The sequence below is a fragment of the Passer montanus genome, unplaced genomic scaffold, assembly GCF_014805655.1.
Source record: "Passer montanus isolate IOZ18808 unplaced genomic scaffold, ASM1480565v1 scaffold15, whole genome shotgun sequence".
Lineage (NCBI taxonomy): Eukaryota > Metazoa > Chordata > Aves > Passeriformes > Passeridae > Passer > Passer montanus.
The window spans coordinates 8,772,216-8,791,988 of NW_024362051.1; the positions used below are offsets into that span (position 1 = coordinate 8,772,216).

Sequence of the window (19,773 nt, forward strand, 5' to 3'; positions counted from 1 at the left end):
AGCAGCCGTGCTGCTGCCCAAGGACACTCATGTGCCTTACTGGCCCCAAGGAGCCTCACCTGGGACCCCCACCCACACAGCCCTGTGCCCTCATTTCAGCCCAGCCCTGGACTTACCCCTGCCCCTGTTGCACTCTTCTGCTCAGCCCCTGTGAGCTGCACCCCAGGAATGCCCAGATACCAGGGAAGTGCAAGCAGCCTCAGGATTTTGCTTCGGGGTGTTTCAGCTGGACCTGCTGCTGCAGACATCCCGTGGAGCTGGGTCTGTGCTCCTCTGCCTCGCTGCTGCAGTCCATTTCACTCCCTCTGTGTTCCCAGGGGCAGCTGGGGTCAGTCATAGCTGTAGGTACACACACCTCTAAACCCCCAACCCCCAACCCAGCCTTGTTCCTGCTCCTCTCTGGCTGAATTTCCTCCAGAACCAGCTCCACAGACTGAGATGTGGGTCCTGGTGCAAGGAGCAGGGACAGAGGGAAAGAGCTCCCCCTTCACCTGCCCAGGGAGCTTGGAAAAGCGAATTAAACTCCCTCAATAATGCTTCTGAGCCTATTAGCATTGCAGGGCTGTGTGTATGGTTTGGAAGGCGTTGTGGGAAAAATATTTCTGCATAGATTTCCCATTGTGCAGCCCGGCGCGGTGGTCAGCGGGGGGAGGGCCAGGGTGCTCCCAAAAGGGATTTAAGGGGAGAGCCTCAGGGGGGCATGCCTGCTGCTCCTTGTCCTCAGCAGCTCGCAGCTGGAGCAAAGGATGGCCGGGGTGAGTAATTCGTTTGCAGGGGAAGGGAAAATCGCCGGGGCGAGGTGCCCTGGGCGGGACTGGGGCTGTGCAGAGGGTGGGTGCTGCTGGGGCAGCTCCTCCTCACCCCCAGGGCACAGCATTTGTCCTGGAGAATTGCAGCTCCTTGTTCCACCAGGAGCACCCCATCCTGCGGGTCTGGGTCCCCTCCAGTTCCGCAGCAGGGATCACATGTCCCCTGTGCCACAGGGATGTGCCACTGCACAGGGTTTCCAGCCATGGGAGGAGCAGGTTATGGCATTTGGAGTGCGGGGCACGGCTTTTGCTTTGCTGTGGGCTCACCTGGAGCTCCTGGCAGCACCATGGGATGTGAAGGCAGGCTGTCCAGACCTGGAGCTCCTGGGAAAGGATGTGCAGGATGGGGAAGGCACACAAATCCCAGGCATGCCATGCCAAGCACACCTTCCCCAAGCACAGATGTCACACAGTTTGGGGTTTCTGCCAGGCTGGCATCCCCATTGGTGCCCCCAGCAAGCCAAAGCATTACTGCACAGGCTGACGGCCCAGGGGATCCAGTGTCCCCCTGAGCTGTGCCACGGACCCACAGTTACAGGTGCTGTGGGAGCACCTCCAGCTGAGCAGCTGGGTCCTTCCTGGTGCACTTCAAGGCAATTTCCAGGAGCAAAGCATCTCCCATCCTTCCTTGCCTGGCATGGGTTCTGTATTTCAAATAGTTTCAGTGCCAAAGCTGGGGTGATCCTGACTGTGTGTCCCTGCTGGGGAGGCTGCTGGAGGAACAGGACTTTCTGAGCTGGCAGGAGGTCAAACATGTGTCCTTGTCCCCTCTCAAAAATTTGACACAGCCAAACAAACCCCAGTCATGCATAGCTCCACTTGTCATGGGGGATGAGAGAGCAGCACAGCTGCTTGAGCCCCATCTTGCTCCAAAACGGGCTGTTTTACTGGCAGAGACAGAGAGCAGGCAGCACCCAGCGCGTGCAGGAGCACTGTGGATGGTGGGAGCTGCAAGCCCAGCTCTCAGGCTGGGTTTGTGTCCCATTAGGGTGGCGGGGCAGCAGTGTGCTCACGCCTGCTGCTTTCCCCTCCTGCAGGTGCCGTGCTGGGGCCGCCTGCGCTCTGTTCCCAAGCTGCTTTCCCGCAGGAAGCGAATCCCAGCCGGCTCAGAGGGCTCCAGCCTCCGCCGCTGCCTCTCCACGCTGGACCTGGCTGCCCTGGGAGTGGGCAGCACGCTGGGGGCTGGTGTCTACGTCCTGGCAGGGGAGGTGGCCAAGAGCAGCGCTGGCCCGAGCATCGTCCTGTCCTTCCTGCTTGCAGCCGTGGTGTCTGCCCTGGCAGGGCTGTGCTACGCCGAGCTGGGGGCCCGTGTGCCCCTGGCTGGCTCTGCCTATCTCTACAGCTACGTGGCACTGGGCGAGCTCTGGGCCTTCCTGGCTGGGTGGAACCTGCTGCTCTCCTATCTCATTGGTATAAGGGCTTCTTGATGCCTCCCACCACCGTGCTGGTGGCTTTGCTGGGTGTCCTTTGAGGCCTCGCAGGGCCAGCAGAACACAGCCATCCCCTCTCCCCAGGTACTGCCAGCGTTGCCCGGGCCTGGAGCGCTACCTTTGACCAGCTCCTTGGCAAGAAGATGGGGAGGTTTTTGGGTGCTCACGCAGCCATGGGCTCTGTGGGGCTGGCAGAGCACCCAGATGCCTTCGCTGCTGGCCTGGTGGTCTTGCTGGCAGGTAGGATGCCTCCCCCTGTGCCACCCCCCATCTGGTAGGATGAGCTCCTCATCCCACCGTGGGCTGTTCAGGATGGGGCTGACCCCTCTGATGGCTTTGCCATTTCCCTGAGCAAAGAATGGGAAATAGAAAGGGAATCTGGGGAAATCTGCAAGTTGTCCTGAATTTGCCCCCCCTTTTCCACCCTCCCCAGGAATGTCTACCCTGGTGTCATCCAGGGACCTCATCCAGTTTTGATTTTTTATTCTCCAGCGCTTCTTTCCTTTGGAGTGAAGGAGTCCACCATGGTCAACAAAGCTTTCACAGCCCTCAACGTGCTTGTCCTGCTCTTTGTCACAGTGAGTGGCTTCATCAAAGGCCACATAAGCAACTGGAAGCTCAGGGAGGATGACCTGCCACAAGCAGCTGCCCAGGACTCTGGGTATGAGGGGCTTCACTCTCCCCGTGCTGCCTTCAGAGTGGGGTGGGGAGTCAAACCCCCAGTGCTTTATCCCAGGAGACAGCACTTTCTCCATTTCTCCCTGTTGGTGGCAATGTGTCAAAGAGACAAAGTCCTGAGCCCTGCTGGGTTGATGCTGAGGGTTGAGCAGGTTGGATGGACTGTTCAGCTTGACCCATCCTGGGATCCCTTGCCCTGACCCCCCTGCACTGCCTGACTCTTCTTCCTCCTCCCAGGAACCAGTCCATGGCCAGCAACATGACCAGTGCCTTTGGGGTGGGAGGCTTCATGCCCTATGGCTTCTCTGGGACCTTGGCTGGAGCCTCTGCCTGTTTCTATGCCTTTGTTGGATTCGACTGCATTGCTACCACAGGTAAGGGGGGTGGGGGTGCTGCTGGTGGGACCCTCCCTGCAGGCTGGGGGGCTGTGGCAGTGACTGTCCCCACAGTCTTGGGAACTGGTGTAAGGCTGGGAAATGGCACATTCCCAGCTCTGTGCTGCAGCCACTCTCTCCTGCCCTTTCTGAGTCCACGTGGAATGTCTGGGCTTCCTGAAGCAGAGACATTCTCTATCCCAATATCCCTGGGGCCCAGAACATCTAGTGGTCCTTGCTAGAAGGTCTCTGTGTCCTCTCTTGGGGGGATATAGGATCTGCTCTCCAGCCTGAGCTGGGCTCTCAGCATGCCATGCATGTTAAATGAGCCTCTGTTCCTACAGCTGAGCTTGTCCTCCCCAGGGGAAGAAGTGAGGGACCCACAGAGATCCATCCCCATGGGCATCATTCTCTCCCTCCTCATCTGCTTCCTGGCCTACTTCGGGGTGTCTGCTGCCCTCACCCTGATGATGCCCTACTACCTCCTGGACACCACGAGCCCCCTGCCAGTGGCTTTTGAGTACATTGGCTGGAGCAGTGCAAAGCACGCCGTGGCTGCGGGGTCACTGTGTGCCCTGACCACCAGGTGAGGGGTGTCCTCTGATGGCATTTCTGTGCTTCACAGGAGGAGCTGAACACACCCAGGGGATATCCCCAGCCCCTCCCTCCTGAATTCCTCCTTGCCTTTCCTGCTTGTCCAAAATCCCTTCCACACAAACCCTGGTGTTCCCACCCTGGCCCTTCCTGACCAGGGGGAGCAGCCAAACCCGTTGGCATGCCACTGAAGGAAGTGGCCTGGTGGCACCATGTCCACAAGAGTGGGCTGGCATGCACAGGTGGCTACAGACATCTCCTTCCTGACACTGTGCCTCGTCTGGTGGTGAGGAAGGTGAGGGTCTTGAGAAGGTTATGGGCCATACAGATGAATGGGAGCTCCCTTGGAGGGGCAAAGGCAGGATGGCACCTCCTGCATTCCTCCCTCTTCTCCCCCATCTCCTTCCCTCTCTCATGCAGCCTCCTGGGCTCCATGTTCCCCATGCCAAGGATCCTGTATGCCATGGCTCGGGACGGGCTCCTCTTCCAGCCTCTGGCCAAAGTCAGTCGCCGTCAGTGCCCGGTGCTGGCAACTCTGGTGTCTGGGGCAGTGGCAGGTGGGTGAGTGTTTGGGTTACCCTGAACTGTGAGCAGGCCTTGGTGGGTGTCCTCTTTCCCTCTAGCTTGACTGCAGCTGTTTGAGCCATGTCTCTTCACCCAGAGACAGATCTCCTCACGGTGGCTGAGGACCATTTGGCCTTGATGGAGTCCCAGACTCTGCTTCAGCCTCTCTGCACTGCCAGGCAGGAGCTGATGGGGTGCTTTGTCCTAGTGCCCAAAGCATCACCAGTCCATCGAGGTTCTGTTGCAGTGGGTCAGGGGGACACGGGGAGCTCAGGAGAGTATGACTGAGGTGGGCACAGCAGCACTGCCAGCTCTGCTTGGAGGCTGAAAGGGCTTCTCTTCCCCACAGCTCTGCTGGCCCTTCTCTTCGACCTGAAAGCCCTGGTTGACACCATGTCCATTGGCACACTGCTGGCCTACTCGATGGTGGCTGGCTGTGTGCTGCTGCTCAGGTGACACTGCTGGGGACAGGGGACAGGGCTCACCCGGCTTCTGATGTGGGCCATGCCTGGGACAAGGCAGCTGCAGGTTTATGTGCATTGACAGCAGTGTGTGCTCCTCAGGTATCGGCCTGAGCCCAGCCCTGGGGACACGCCTGATGGGAAGGTCCTGGCTGTGCAGCCCTGGTGGAGCCAGCTGGTCCAGCCGCCCCCCCATCCCACCCCTCGCTCCTCTGCTGTGGTGGTCTGGGCTCTGACAGCTGCAGGTGTGTCTGGGAACCATGGATGGGCTCTAGGGGAGCTGGCCTGGGGGCACCCATGGGGGACATCCCTGCTCTAGCAAGGGCTGGCCTGGTGGAAACCACCAGCAGCAGATGCAGGGGCTGCTCAGCTCCTTCCTGCCCTCACCCCACTGCCACACAGCTGGCTGCCCCAACGGGACCTCAGGAGAGCTCCCACTCCCTCTGCTTCCCAGACTGGAGAGAAAAGCTAAACCCACCATGAGAAGCCGCCCAGTCATGTCCCCTGGCTGTCATTTGTCCCACCATGGCAGCCGAGGGAGGCTGCCCTGACACTGTGGTCCCTCTGCAGCCACCCTGGCCTGTGCCCTGAGCTGGGTGAGCACTGCTGGGCTGCCCTGCCTGCGGGCTGGGGCTGCCTGGTGCATCACAGCTCTGGCCCTGCCTCTCCTGGGGATCCTGGCAGCAGCTCTTCTCATCTGGAGGCAGCCTCAGAGCCAGCACAAAGCATCCTTCATGGTGAGCACCCAGCCCAACCCTCGGGGTGTGCCCGGGAAGAAGGACCTGGGGCACAGAGAGCAGGCAAGTGCTGCAGCCCTGTGGGGAAAGGGTGCCCTTTGGGGGTGTTCCCTCAGCTGTAGGTCAGGGCACAACTTTGCTGCAACCACATTGATGAGGTACTGCTGGAGGCAGCATGTAGCTCCTGGGGTTTTCTATAGGGACCATGAGGGTTCTTCCCCCCTCAAACTGAAGGCTGAAGGGCAGCTCCCAGCTGAGCCCAGTGCCTGCTGGGGAACCAGAACTGTTCTTCAGAAAAAGGTACCTGGCCTTAGCACCTTGGCTTACTTTTATGAGTTCTTTGCTGCCTCTCTCACCTCAAATCCTGCAGTACCTCCTGCCCCAGTGCAGGAGCTGTCAACTAAAACACCCTCCACAAGCATCCCTCTCCAGCACAGGCTGCAGTCCCAGCTTGGATCTCTGAGCCTCACAGCCAGGCTGCGCTTCCCCTTGCCTTTGGACAGCTAGCCAAAGCAGCAAAGAGCTGAATTTAGCAGTGGAATTTACCCTTGTGCTCCCTGCAGGTTCCCTGGCTGCCCTTCCTGCCTCTGCTCAGCATCTCCATCAACGCCGTGCTGCTGGCCCGGCTCAGCGCGGCCGCCTGGCTGCGGTTCCTGCTCTGGGTGGCTGCGGGTAAGCACGGCCACCCACGGGGCCCCAGAGCTGGCAGCAGCCCCTCTTGTGGAGTTCTGGTGGTTTGAGAGCCCGTGGCACTAATGTTGCTCTGAGCAGTGGTGGGGAGGGAGGAGATGCTGACCTGTGATGCCCAGCAGTGGTGGGAGCACCGTGCCCTCTGATACGTGGCCCAAAGGAAGGGGCCAGCACTTGGTGGATGGGAGGGGAAGGAAGAGAAGCAGTCCATACACACCCTATTCTGCCCTTTCCCAGGTTTCCTCATTTACTTTGGCTATGGGATCTGGCACAGCACTGAGAGCCACTGGCCTGAAGGGACGGGTCCCCAGGGGGGAAGCAGAGCCAGGGAGGTGGCCCTGGAGCCCCGTGGGACTGCCCTGTGCCCATCTGCTCCAGGGCAATAAAAGGGGATGGCTAGTTCCTGAGTGCCTGGCTCCCTCCATCCTGTGCCCAGGGGGCAAGGAAGCCCCTTGGGCTGTGGGTCCTGTCCCACAGAGAGGGCCAGCCCTGCCAGAGCTGCAGGAGCTGCTGCCCTGAGTCTGGTCAACCTTCCTGAGCAACCCAAATCCTCACAGCGAGCCCCTGCAGACAGAGTTCTCTTTGGAGAGGATAAAGCACACACGTGTTTTTGCTGCTCTTACTGGGCTGTGTTTTTGTTTTTTTTTTCCTTTGAAACCTTTCCCTGCAGCCTTCCACAGGCCCCTTGCCCTTGCCCACCCTGCTCCTTCAGCTGCTCACAATGAGTTGGAGAGGCTTCTCGTGCTGCCCTGACCCTCATTTTCAGCTGGGCTCCCAGCCTGAGCTGAGCTATCATCCCCCCCATGACTGCCGAGGTACTGCCTGGTCCAGGCTTTCCCCCCTGCATAGTCTGCAAGTCCTTTTCTGCACTCATTTATTCCTCCTCCTCAGTTCCCAGTGTCCCCTTTCCCAGAGTCAGGCACATTCTTCCAAGTCCCACGCAGGATCTGCCTTTGGGGCTCTGGGACATGGTACCAGATGTCCAGAGAAGGATCCCAGAACCCCCCAGCCTCATATCCCTTTGTCCAGAAATCCTGATCCCTTCAGCCATAACCAGGCAGGATTTGCTGGGCTCTCCCCTGCGTTGGTGCTGCAGCACCTGGGGAGGCACAATGATGTGTGGAGCAGAGGGTGCCCTGGTGGGACATGGTTCTGACACAACAGGCTCCCCATTTCCCCCTCTGGCCACCCCATGGAGGTTTGTGGGTCAGAGCTGGACCCCACATCCACGTTGCCTTCCTGGCTGCCCGTTCAGCTGCTGCATTTCTGATTAGGGTCAGCACAAAGGACGGAAGTGGCTGATGCAGTGGCCCTGATGCTGGGAGGGTCCGGGTCTGCCCTGAGCTGGGAGCCCATTGAAATGAAGGAAAAGAGGGAAGGAGCAGGAAACATCTGGTACCCCTTAAGGGCCTCATCTGGAGTTTCCTTGTGGAGTCTTTGTGGTGCCAGCTCCCACCCTTCCCCTTCTTCCCACTGTATGGGGTGTGGAGCTCACAGCCCCACTCTGGGACACTCCTCCACCAGTCCCCCAAACCACTGACATGGGATTCCTGAGGCTGCTGCTTCTTACAGATCTGTAATGGTTACAGCCAGCAGCACCTTGGCTGGTGCACACACACACCCACACACACACATGTGTGCAGCTCTGGCTAAACAGCCCTGGGGAGGGGACAGGGCTGTGACAGCCCCAGAGCAGTGACTCCCACCACACTTGTGCACCCAGGGAAAAGTGCTTGTGTGCATCCAGCCCTGACCCACAGCCATGCTGGCAGCATCTTCCAGATGGGGATGTCCTGCCTCGAGCAGAGGGATGTGACAACCAAAGCCTGGTACCCCCTGGGAGGATGCTCTGCTCCCTGATGTGCAGCTCCAGCCTCTATCCAGATTTTGGGGGAGAAGATGGGACTGGTGGTGTTGCTGATGGGCAGCAGGGACAAGCAGGGCTTGGGGTCTTCGTGACAGTGAGCTGGGACATGCCTGAGCTGCAGGAGCTGTGCCTGGGAGACATTTGCTGAAGGTGGAAGAGGTGATGGCAATAGGAGGGCATGGATGAGAGCCCTGCCTGGTGAGGTTAACACCATATCCCCAGTGCCCTCCTCATCCTCCTGGTGCTTGTCCTGGTGGCCTCCTCATCGTTCTCATGCCCTGGGGCAGCATTGGTGCTGTTTATATTCAGAGCCAAGTGCTGGATCAGATCCAGCCCGATGCAAGTCCGTGTGTCCTGGCTGACCCCTTTCACCCCCAGTCACCCCCTCACCAGGTGAGGTGCAGGCACTGCGTGGGTGGGAGGCCAGGGTCCCTCTGCAGCCCCACACGGGCTGGGGAAACGCAGGAGTAATGTCCCGTGACATGCTCCATCGCTGCGGTCCGTGAGCGCCCCGGGGCTCGGCCAGCCCGGAGCCCTGCCCGGGCTGGGGGCACGGTGAGAGCAGCGCTGGGCTCACCGGGCAGCGCTCGGTGCCGTCGGTGCTACGTGGCGATGAGGGGCACCTCGCCGGTAGCCACGGGGAAGGGCGTGCCGTCCCCGGCGTGCAGCACTCGGTACAGCAGCTCCTCCTTCTCGCGGCGAGCCCGATCCAGCAGCTGCGCCTCCTTCTCCAGCGCCCCGCGGGCGGCCTGGAGCTCCTCGGACAGCTGCCTGCGGGCAGAGGGCACGGGCTGCCGGAGCCGGGCAGAGCGCCCCGAGCCCCTCTGCTCCCCCCAAAGCTCCCGCAGTGCCAGCTGTCCCCCCCAGCGGAGATGTCACCTGCGCACCGCGGGGTGGGACTTACCTCGCCATGACCAAGTGGTTCTGGGTGCGAACTTGCAGGTCCTCGTTCTCCTGCTGGAGAGTTTTCACCTTCTCCTCCAGCAGAAGGTTCCTCTCTTCCTGGAAGGGGGCATGAGGGTGAGGAGAGAGCTGGGAAGCACTTCTGAGCCCCCTGCCACCTCATTTTGGGTGAAATGCTGGCCTGGTGGCATTGTTCCTGCATCCCCTCCCCACGCCAAGAGAGGTTTGAAATAGGCTCCATCCACCTTTGCTGCAGCTGCAGTTTCTGGGCAGAATTTAGGTGGGTAGAGGAGCTGAAAAGAGGAAAGCCCATGTGTGACCCCCACTTTCAACCCACCACAGTCTCCAGGTGCAGCAGCTTCTTGTCCAGGCCATGGATGTGCTCGTTCTTCATCTCGATGACGAAGTGCAGGCTCTCCAGCTCCTGCTCCCAGAAGGGGCTGGGGCTCCCGTGCTCCTGCAGGGCCATCACTTGTGTCCAAGGGACCTCAGCACCTCCCCAGGACAGGCTTTGCTCCCCCCTTCAGGTGCCCTGTGCTCCCTCTGGTTCCAGCCCCACCAGGGTCCATCAGAGGCCCCTTGGCTTTGGGTCAGCACCCCACAGCAGGTCCCCTCCCTGACACCCCTCCCTGCACCTGGATGTGCTTCTTGTAGTCTGTCCTCAAGAGTGACTCCTCCACCCGCTTCATCCTGTCCTGGAAGGATTTCAGCTGGGAATTCAGTGCCTGAATTTTCTCCTAGGAGAACCAGGGAAAAAGCAGAATGAGAGGTATCTGGCATTTCTTTCTGAGCCAGGGGACTGCTGCGCTGTGGTACCCAAATTGCACCACTGCTGGAGGAGCTGGTGCAGTCCCCAAGCACACCAGGGACTGAGGTGGCCACTGAAGAACGTGGGGCACCATGGCAGAACCAGCAGATGGTCCTCATGCCCCCCACAAGCCCCCCCTCCCCAGGGATTTCTCTTTTGGTACCTGTAAGGCTGCCTCAGACCTGTGGTGGGACTCTGTCAGCAGCAGCTTCTCCTGCTCATGTGCTCCCTGGAGCTCTGTGGGGAAACGCCAGCTGAGTGCCACCAGTGTGGGGACATTGGGGCAGCAGGCCCCAGCTGAGCCCCACAGACCTGGAGAGCAGGGACAGTGTCCCCATGACCCCACAGGCAGCCAAAGGGACATGGCAGTAGTGGGGAGAAGGGAGGGGAGCTGCAGGGAGCCCCACTGCCCTGGCACTCACCTTGCAGGGTTTCTGTGTGCTCTCTCCTCAGGGCATCAAGCTGTTCCTTCAGCTCCAGCTCTTTTCCCTTTGCCACGTGGGAAGCAGTTGGGTGAGAAATCTCAGTGTAAGGGATGCAGAGCTTCACTGCTTTGGGCTCCCTCACCCTTTATTAGACCCGTCCTTCTCCCAAAAATGGGAGAGCCCAGCACGTGCCAGGGAAGACCAGGCTGGTGGCATGCTCCATGCCCAGCTGCTGCCTCCAGCAGCACCAGCCCTTCCAGCTCACCTGGATCTCAGTGTCCTGGGAGATGCTGGCAGTGCCTGCCTGGCCGGCATCCCGCAGCCGCTGCTCCTCCTCCTCCTCCTGGCCTTGGAGGAATCTCGCACCGTCCGCCCACTCCTCTGGCCGTGCTGCCTTCTCCCCGTGCTCAGGAAGCAGGCAGGCATTGGCTGCAAGAAAACACGGCTGAAGCAGCGCCGGTGCCTCCCCCTGGCTGAGCTGCCTGCACATCCTGGGCAGCTGAACCTGCCAGTGCCATGGGCACTGCCCTCCTCCCACTGAGAAACACCTCCCTCCCTCTCACTGGTCCAAATTAGCATGAATTGAGATGGTGCTGGCAGGCTCAGAGAGGACACAGAGCTTGTCAGGTCTCCTGTTCTGGGAATGCCATTGTCTCTGGGGTGCCCTGTTTGCCCTCCTGCACCAGCATGCACCTACAGCATCCCCATCCTCCCGGGTGCCATGCTGGGGCCTGTCCAGTGCTGCCTTAATATCACTCTGAGAAAGCAAAGCAGGGGGAAAACACATTGTTTCTCACCATTCTGTGTCTTCAAGGCCGAGAGCTCCTGGGAAGCTGATCCTCTCTTCTGCTGGGCTTTTAGCTGTCTCTGGCAGAGAGAGAGGGGGGCACAGAGTGGGGCAGGGGCTGCAGGCAGAGAACACCCTGCACTGAGCCTGCATCAGCTCTGCTAAAACACAGCTCCTCGAGGAGCAGCAGCCCCCTGCCCTCTCCCAGCACTGGGCACCCAAGGGTGTGCATGTACTGCCCACCAGGCAGCCTCAAGCTCATGCCAATTCCCTGCATCCCAGACAGTTCACCATGTGGCATTCAGCTGGAAAACCTGGGGGATGCCACCCCCACCAACATGGTGCTGGTGCAAAACGGGGTCCAACAGCAAAACTTTTGGTGGGGGAGAGCAGGCAGCACTTGGCAGGGCTCCAGCTTTGGCACTCCCTTGCCACCCTCCTCCTGTCCTGGGATGCTCAGCTGAGTCTGGTCCCTGGCACCTTGCAGCCCCTCAAACACGCGCCTCTGCCAGGGCCTTACACAGATGGGCTTTGACACAGCTGGAGCAGGAGTGAGAAATGAAAAATAGCCATAAATCAGAGGCGATACAGCCCCTGTGCAGGGCTGGCAGCAGGCGAGAGCAGGCGGCCAAGCAATGACCTCAGGAGCGCAGGAATGTGCTGCACAGCCCCGCGCTCCCGCACGCTCCCGCTGCTGCCACGGGGCTGAGATAACCCAGAGCCAGGAGCTGCCTCCAGCAACACAGCTCCGTGGGATGCCTTCCAGCCCTGCATGGGTTTAATTTAGTCACTTGGAGGGGAGAAGAGGAAAAAAAAAACATAAGGAGTGGATATATTTTTATCAGTTGCTGAAAGATAGAAGCAAAGCTCGCAGGCTCTCACGGCTCGGCCTCGCCGGCACAGGGCAAATCTGGTCCCTGGTGCCCATCACTGAGATGAGCTTGTGGATATTGCACAGGTGCACGAGGGGTGAGGAAATTCACCTGAAGACACGGTGCTGCTCTCCAGCCCCGGCAGAGCTGTCCCTAACAATCCCGATCCCCCAGGATCGCAGCCCGGCTGCCTGCGGGACCCGCTGTGCCGGCTGCTCCCCGGCCCGGCCCCGCGCACTGCGGCCAAATACAGCCCGGATTAGGGAGCCTGGCTTGGGAAAAAGCAAGGCAAAGCAAACAGACGTGCCTGTCTCCGCCTCCCCTGCAGCCCCCCTTCTGGAGCTGGAGGGAGGCGCAATTCCAGAGAGCAGGAGAGCTCCAAGCCTCTGGGAAGGCACGGCTTTATCTTCCCTTCTATGGCATGAGCAGCCGCGGCGTTGAACGTGGCCCAGGCGAGGGGGCGAGGAGGCACCCGGCAGTCCGAGTTCAGAGCTTGTTCTCCTTGTCCATGCAGCTCACCCCGAAATCGTGGGGTGCCCTGGGATGCTGCTGGATCCTGACACACCTGACTGCAAAGTGTCCCCAGGAATCCCTGCCTGTCCCCTGACACACCTCGTGCCAGTGTGCATCTCCCTGGCATTTAACGTACCCGTGTCCTGTGATGGGTTTTGAAGTCGGGGGATGGGGGGCAAGGGGAGAGATTAACGAGACAGTCGAGGCTCTGCAGTCCCGAGGGCATCCTAGGAGTCCCAAAAGGCCTCCTCCCCTAGCCCCACAGCCCATATCCCCCCTTTTTTCACTGCAACAAAGCAAAGGCTGTGTAGGAGGACCCGTCTGACACAGGGGGGTGACACACACCTCCAGGGTTTTGGATGATCTCAGCAGAGCTGAGAGCAGGATGCTGTAACCACCCCCCAGAAGGGACCCTAAACCCCCAAACCAAACCAAACCAAACCAAACCAAACCAAACCAAACCAAACCAAACCAAACCACCTCTGCTGCACTTGTCCTGCTCACTGGCATAAGTGATGCCTAAGGACAGAGAGCCCAGGGCTCTCCTCATTCACCTCCACAGCACAGGCAATGTCCCCAGCACAGACCCAGAGAATCTTCACCTCTCCCCCACACCCCAAATCCAGCAGGATGGGACCTCAGAGCCCCTCAGCTTCTAAAGGAAGATGATTTGAGACAGCAGCACTGAACTCAGAAATAGGTGAAGGGAGCAACAGGTTCACCAGCAGACAAATCGAAACACCTTCCCTGAGGCTATGAGTGAGGCACCTTCCCACCTCTAGGAGCAATTAAAATAGCGTCTAGAGCTAATTTTAGTCATAAGCACTCAATTGTCCTTTGGAATAAAAGCTCCACCTCTGGGGTGTACAGTAAAAATTGGCTGAAAGCTCTGAAATATGGAGGGACTTTCCATGTCACTTCCAGAGAAGCTTTGTGGCACCTCTGGTATCACCCGGCGCATTTTGGAGAGCTGGAAAATCGTCCTGGAATCCACAGTGTGTGCAAGGAGCAGGTTGGGAATTGCTCCAGCTGGAACAGCTTTGGCCAGGGGAAGAAGCAGCCTGATACATCCTGCAGGTGGGGGCCATCCACAGCGTAGCTTATCCTGTACGGTCTTGGAAACCTCTGCCAAAAATACCTTCCAGCTATGAAAAACCAAAAGTATCTACATTCTTAGAACTAAATATTTTAATAGTCTGGAGCAGAACTGTTTGTGGATGGATTAATAGGGATTTCCAACAGGACCTGAGTCATCTCCAAGGGTTCTGGGGTGGGGAGCACCAGTGCAGAGCAGCTGGCACAGTGTGGGCAGCCGAGGTGGCTGCAGCTTCTGCTTCAGCTCTTAGCGTGAGGTGGGGTTTTGGACTGTATTTTTCTTCCTCTTTTCCTGTTTTACAAGTACATTAAGCAATTCAACCATGCAACCTAGCAAAGGAAATCACAAAGAGGCAGGAAATGAGTATTTAAATCCTGACTCTGCTCCTGGGGAGGAGGTTTTGCTTTGTGGCTGTGGAGAAGGGGGCCAGGATTTGGTCCATGACTGTAACACCTCCCAGGACTTGCCGCAGATGCTCAGTGCTGCCAGAGCAATGCTGGCACAGGTCCGTGGGACCTGCCTTTAACCCTGCTGCTGTGTTTCCTCCAGTGATGGTGATGGTTGTCTTAGGAGGTGATTATCACCTCTCCTACAGTCAGATCCGTGCCGCAGACCGTAGGCAAACACTTCACACTGTTGACAGCCCCGAGTTTTGCATTCTGACCCTTCCCTGACTCCTGGTGCTACGTACAGTTCCTAGCACTTCAAAATAAATTCACCCCAGCCCTGGAAGGCGGCCAAGCCTCAGCCCTGACTTTTGGGAAGGCAACTTGGCCTCTCTCACGCCAGGAGCGTGACCAAAGCGTGAGCGGTGACCATGAGTGGCCAAGCACGGGTGGATGGAGCTGAAGGGGAAGGAAACCCCAGGGGCAGTGCCCACAGCTCGGGCTTGGATCTCTCTGTGCCTCCCTTATCGCCCTGCCGCCCGCAGACTGGTGCCAGGGAAGGATGAGGCTGCCAAGGCACCTCCCCCAGGGCACACAGTGGCTCCTGGCATGTCATCCACCCACCAGACCTAGCCCAGCACCAGCTCCTCAAGGTCACCTCAAACCTGGGACTGGCTTCAAAAGCCTCTGCAGCCCCCAGCCCCATTAGAGTCCCCAGCCCCATGACCTGCACATGGCTTCTGGCTTGGCTTGTCCCTGGGGTTTGAAGTCTCCCCTAAGCCCCACAACCTCAAGGGACCAATTCTGCAAGTCCACCCATCAGCAGTGTGAGGTGAAGTTCTCCCATCCTGCCTTTTGGCACTCTGGACATGAGAACACGGGCAGGACTGGCCCCATGCCTGCCCTTATGCCTTTTAGCCATAACGGGGATTTTAGGTGCTCCTTTCAGAATGACTTTCAGCCACAGCAGCAGGGCTGTTTATGGGTAATGACTGTTGGTGACACAGGGCTGAGCAGAGGAGCTCGAGAGCAGGCAAGTGCAGGAAGGGAGATGTCTCTAGGCAAATGACAAATTTCCGTGTTTCGGTAAATGTGGGGCTCTCAGCACCTGCGGCCTTGGGGCTGTTGTTTCTCCCTCTCTTATGCCTGTTCTTGAGAGCTCTCAGAGTCACAAAGCAGCTCAGAAATATCTGATCTTATGACATAGCAAAGAGTGGGATTTTTTCCATGATGTGGAGAAGCGACCGAGCCTGCAAGTGCTGTAAATAAAGGCACTCGTTGGCTGCAGGGCTGTGTGAGCCCCATGCCTGCTCCCCCTGCACATCCTGTGGTGGGTTCTGTGGTCCCAGGTGGGGACTCTCACAGCTGGATCTGCAAAGGGCCACCTGTGCCAGGGGCACAGCAGCACCACAAGGTGTTTCTGCCTTCCCTCCTTCCCCTGCCACCCTCCAGCGATCACAACACCCAACAGCAGTAAGCACAGCACATCCGACAGCAAAAACATCTCCCGAGGTCAGTGGTGAGGCCCTGGGGCACGAGCACATCAAGTAATAACAACAATAATGATAATAACAATCAGCAGATAATTTCAGACCTCGCTGAAGAGCTCTTCAGTACAGAGAAACGTGCTGAGATCTGAGGGGACTCAGAGTGATCCCCGACAGGAGCGATGCCTTCAGCACAAGGGGACACAGCCTTTGGGACAAGGGAGGATGCTGTGGGAAGCTGGCAGAGTCTAGCTGGGAGAACCCATCCCTGTCATCTGTGGGACCAGCATTTCCAACAGGCATCATCATCCCAGATGCTGCACCCCCTCAACTACAGAATTCCTGTGACGAGCCTGGAGGGGTGCAGGAGGGTGCAGGAGGGCGGGTGGCTGCCAGTTTCATTGTCCCCGCTGCCACCTCCCCCACCACAATGCCGGTGGGGTCCCACGCAGCCGGGGACAGCCACACCAGCCGGCACCGCCGCTCCCGGGACAGGGAGGAACCCACGCCGGGTGCCCCCAACACCCCTCGTCCCCAGCCGTGCAAGCAGGACTCCCCTCAAGCATCAGCCCCACGCGAGCCCCAACTCCATGGAACCCCGGCAACGTGCGCACTCGCTCCCACGAGAGCCCGACCCCGCGGAGCCCCGACCCCGCGCGAACCCCGACTCCGAGCGAAGCCCAGCCCAGCCCCAAAGCCCCCGCAGCCGCTACCTCGGCACCGGCGGGGCAGCAGCGCAGGGCGCTGCCGGTGCAGCCCATGGAGCCCCGGCGGGACCGGCTCAGCCGCGGGGCGCGGGGCGCGGCATCCCGCGGCGAGCGGCACCGCTCGGGGACGGCACGGGACGGGATGAGCCGCCCCAGCTGGCAGGCAGAAAAAAAAATAATTAAAAAAAAAAGTAATAAAACCGTCCGGCAGCTGCTGACAGGCAGCGCCGGGAGAGGGTGCTCTGCACCCCCGAGCCGCGGGCAGGGCCCCCGGCCGCAGCCTGCCCGCCCCCGGGGCTGGCCCTGGGCCCCTCCACCCCGGGGTGTCCCCGCCCTGGGCCGGGGTGCTTCGGGAATGCTCTGTCCCACGGGCCCCCTGCACTGAGGATGCTCTGAGTGCGGGGTAGGGAGAGCAGGACCCCTGCATTGGAGGTGTCCTCTCCTGGGCGAGGAGAAACAGGAACAGGAGCCGTGCACCAGGGCTAGGGTGGGAGCAGGACCAGCTGCTCAGGGGGCTTCCTCTGCTGAACCCACCCCAATCCCCTGAGGAGCAGGGATGAGAGTGAGAAAGCAGAATCCATCTGGCTTTTGCCATTACCCCATCAAGTTTCAGCTTATGTGGGGGTACTTGTGGAGAAGTGGTGGGTTTGGGGTGTTACTCCTGGCAGGAGCTCTGCTCTGGGGGTCGCTGTGCTGGCTGGAGAGGGCTTTTGATGTGTTCCATACTGCCTGAAGGACTGCATCCTGTCAGCCCTTCCCCCGAGCATCCCAAACACCCCAAATGCTGGGCCTGGAGCCAGGGTGCCCTTTTCCAGGAGGAAATCCTGCACTTTGGAAGTGGGTCCTGAACACATAGGGAAACACGGATTTGAAAGTGTCCCATCTAAAAAATAAAGTGAGGAAAGGCAGGTTCTTCAAATGTTTTCATTTTGATGATGGTTTAAAATGCCTTTTTAAAATTATATTTTTATACATTCCTGAATGACCACACATTTTGACCTGAAAACACATTAGTGCTACCCCAAACTGCTGAAATAGGAGTGTTTGAACCTGGTCACGAGGCCGTGCCTGTATGGAAACATTGCAAGTTTTTTGTCAACAAGTTTCTATTCTGACATTTTCCAAATATCCCCTGGGAGAAGTCCAAGCAGCCTGCGGCTCTGGGGATGCCAACACCTTGGCATTTCGCCTGGGCGGCGAGGGAGTGGAGGTGCCTGGTCGTCCTGTCACGTTCGACTTGGAGGTGTTTTTCTTGCCGTGGTAACCCTGGCACGGGGGAAATTGTGAAACACCGCTTGGATGGGAGGGTGGGGAAGGCGAGGGGCAGGCCCATGCTGCCCCAAGTCTCCCGGGGACTGGCGGGACCAGTTGCCTGCGTCCTCTTGGGTGGGTGCTGCTTAACCTGAGTGAAATTTTGTGAGTCACAGAAGCTTCTGGCATCTGCTCCCACTGCTCAGAAACCACCGAGAGCGTCTCAGTTCTTATCTCTCCCAGCACTTCAGAGTGGGGCAAGTCTCCTTCCCTGCATGAGAGTACTTATTTGGGCTGAGTAGATCGTTTGTGGGATAAAAACGCAAGGTGCCGGTCTCCACCTCACCAGGGTTAATTGAAAATCCCGGTCCAGACTTCAGAGACTGAAGGCCTACAGGGGCAAGCACAAAGCACACACAGATTTCCAGGCTGAATTTGCATGGCTGGGGCCCTGGCTGCAAAGAGAAGCAACTGTGTGGGCAGCTGATGAGGAGTCTGTCCAGCTGCCATCGTGTCTTGCTGGTGCACAAAGGTCCAGTAGTTCGCACATGTGCTTGTGGAAATTTCAGCTTTTAACTGTGAGGTGCTGAGGGGGTGCTTGGGGACACCCTGGCGCCACAAAGTGGGGCTCCAGGTAGGATTTCTCTTGACAATGATGGAGAAAACACAGTTTGGTCACATCAGGCTAAGGCATCGAGCCAGCAGGGCAGAGCTGGGGCTTGGGATGGGCCTGTGCAGCAAGGCCAGCTCCAGCACCCCATCCCCTGCTGCAGGCTCTGTGTGACAACCTGTGCTTCTAGAGATCGCTGCCTTTTGGAGACACGGCTGCCCAGACCATGCTACATCCTTCCTTCAGCCTGTGGGTGCATCTGTGAGGCTGCCTGCCCTGTCTGTGCTACCCCAAACCTCTCTTATTCTAGCTTGATTTTAGCAATTCCTCAGTTTCTCCAATCTTTCCAGTGGAAACTGCATGGGATGTGTGCCTGCCAGACGGGTCTTTCATCTCAGCTCTGCCCCAATACACTGAAAACTGGCTCCCTTTTCAGGGCAGCACTTAAACAGCCATAAACTGCTCTGTTCAGCTGCTTTTGAGCAAAGCAGGGCCTTTCCATGGCATTGTAGGGGTAACCAGAGCACCCGGGGATCTGGGGAGCACAAGGGCCTGGAGGCTGTGTGAGGCAGCCTGGAGAAAAGGGGGACTGTGGGAGCGAGGGGATGTCTGCCCAGGCAAGGACAGGAAAGCAGAGGTGGTGTGGTGTCCCCACCTGAGGCAGCTTCAGCTCCTTTTGAAGTTTTCTCTAATGTCTTTTCTTGGTGTAATCTTGATCTCTCCCCAGGAATGACAGCAGCTGGAGACATCTCCAGGGTTTTGTCTAGAAAAGTGAGACAAGGAGGCTTTATCACATGCTCGGCTGAATTGCCGTAAATGGGATAACAGCTGGAAAGTCAAGTCAATTTGTACCAATGGTCATTTAAAGTGTTTGCCAAAGCTTATGGATAAGAAAAGCATTTGTGCAAACTGTTTAAGTGTCTCTTGTGGTTCTGTCTCTGGTTCTAGCTGGTAAGGACTGGGCACAACAGGATGGGTACAAGGCAGTGTCAGTGCCAGCCCGGCATGGTTTGTTTGCAGAGTGGTTCTGTGAGTGCAGATGGGGTAATTCCTTTTTTTTTTTCTTGTTTGTATATTTTATTTTCAGAAACCTAGTCTGGAAAAAAGGAAAAAAAAAGAAAGGTGGAGGATGTTATGCTGGATGTTTTTGGGTGATGAGCTGGCATGTGGTGATGCCTGATGGGTCCTGGTAGAGCTGCAGCCTAAGCAGTGGACAGAGAGTGGTCATGGTTACACCCTGCTCATCACTTGCAATCTGTTTGCTTTTGTAAATGAGAGGCAATGGAGTGCTGGCTGCTTTTCTTCAATGCAAATCCGAGGTGTTTAGCCAGGTCTGCTGAGACCTCGTGACTTGCATTCAGTTTTGCATGGGTGAGATAGATGAAAAAACTGTTTGAATTAGAGAAGTTCTCATACGTGTTGGAGCCCAAAAAAAGTCACAGGCTCTTTTAGTGGGGATTTAGGTCACACATGATTCTGCCTTGAGGTAGTGCAGCAATTTCAAGTCATTCCTGTACCTGCCTGTGCTTTTCCAAGCAAAAAGATGTGGGTTAACCTGTTCTCGCAGTCTTTTATCCTCTTCCCCCATGGCAAAATGAAGTGGAAAAGGACGTGAATAGGGAAGTGAAACCTTCACTCACAATGGCTGTGAGAAGTAGAAAAGCATGCAATGCCAGGGGCTCGAGGTGAGGGGCTCTGCTCCCCTGCCAGCCCCAAACACAATG

The 19,773-nt window shown here is 58.1% G+C and overlaps 2 protein-coding genes across 2 annotated transcripts; one reads left to right on the plus strand and one right to left on the minus strand.

Annotated features, from left to right (window-relative positions):
• Window positions 1-746: 746 nt before the first annotated feature.
• Window positions 747-6,792, plus strand: LOC120498631 (cationic amino acid transporter 2-like). The gene is made up of 12 exons (XM_039701610.1): window positions 747-755; window positions 1,847-2,219; window positions 2,324-2,479; window positions 2,732-2,900; window positions 3,155-3,291; window positions 3,655-3,877; window positions 4,306-4,442; window positions 4,799-4,901; window positions 5,013-5,155; window positions 5,481-5,647; window positions 6,211-6,319; window positions 6,575-6,792. Exons 1-12 carry the CDS (start codon window positions 747-749, stop codon window positions 6,721-6,723), a joined length of 1,875 nt encoding a protein of 624 aa, XP_039557544.1. The 3' UTR covers window positions 6,724-6,792.
• Window positions 6,793-6,924: 132 nt separating this feature from the next.
• On the minus strand, window positions 6,925-16,451 carry CCDC69 (coiled-coil domain containing 69). Its single transcript, XM_039701355.1, has 9 exons — window positions 16,195-16,451; window positions 11,138-11,207; window positions 10,606-10,769; window positions 10,338-10,404; window positions 10,079-10,152; window positions 9,743-9,844; window positions 9,445-9,564; window positions 9,109-9,206; window positions 6,925-8,975 (listed from the first exon to the last, which is right to left on the minus strand). The coding sequence occupies exons 1-9, from the start codon at window positions 16,240-16,242 to the stop codon at window positions 8,807-8,809; spliced, it is 912 nt and encodes a 303-aa protein (XP_039557289.1). The 5' UTR covers window positions 16,243-16,451; the 3' UTR covers window positions 6,925-8,806.
• Between the last annotated feature and the right edge of the window lie 3,322 nt (window positions 16,452-19,773).

Coding starts and splice junctions, on each gene's coding strand:
- CCDC69 (XM_039701355.1), bottom strand. CDS start 16,242: ATGGGCTGCACCGGCAGCGCCCTGCGCTGCTGCCCCGCCGGTGCCGAG. Junction 10,770..11,137: donor GGCCTTGAAGACACAGAATG/GTGAGAAACAAT, acceptor GTTTTCTTGCAG/CCAATGCCTGCCTGCTTCCT. Junction 9,207..9,444: donor TGCTGCACCTGGAGACTGTG/GTGGGTTGAAAG, acceptor GCCCCCTTCCAG/GAAGAGAGGAACCTTCTGCT.
- LOC120498631 (XM_039701610.1), top strand. Junction 2,480..2,731: donor CCTGGTGGTCTTGCTGGCAG/GTAGGATGCCTC, acceptor TTTATTCTCCAG/CGCTTCTTTCCTTTGGAGTG. Junction 2,901..3,154: donor GCAGCTGCCCAGGACTCTGG/GTATGAGGGGCT, acceptor TCCTCCTCCCAG/GAACCAGTCCATGGCCAGCA.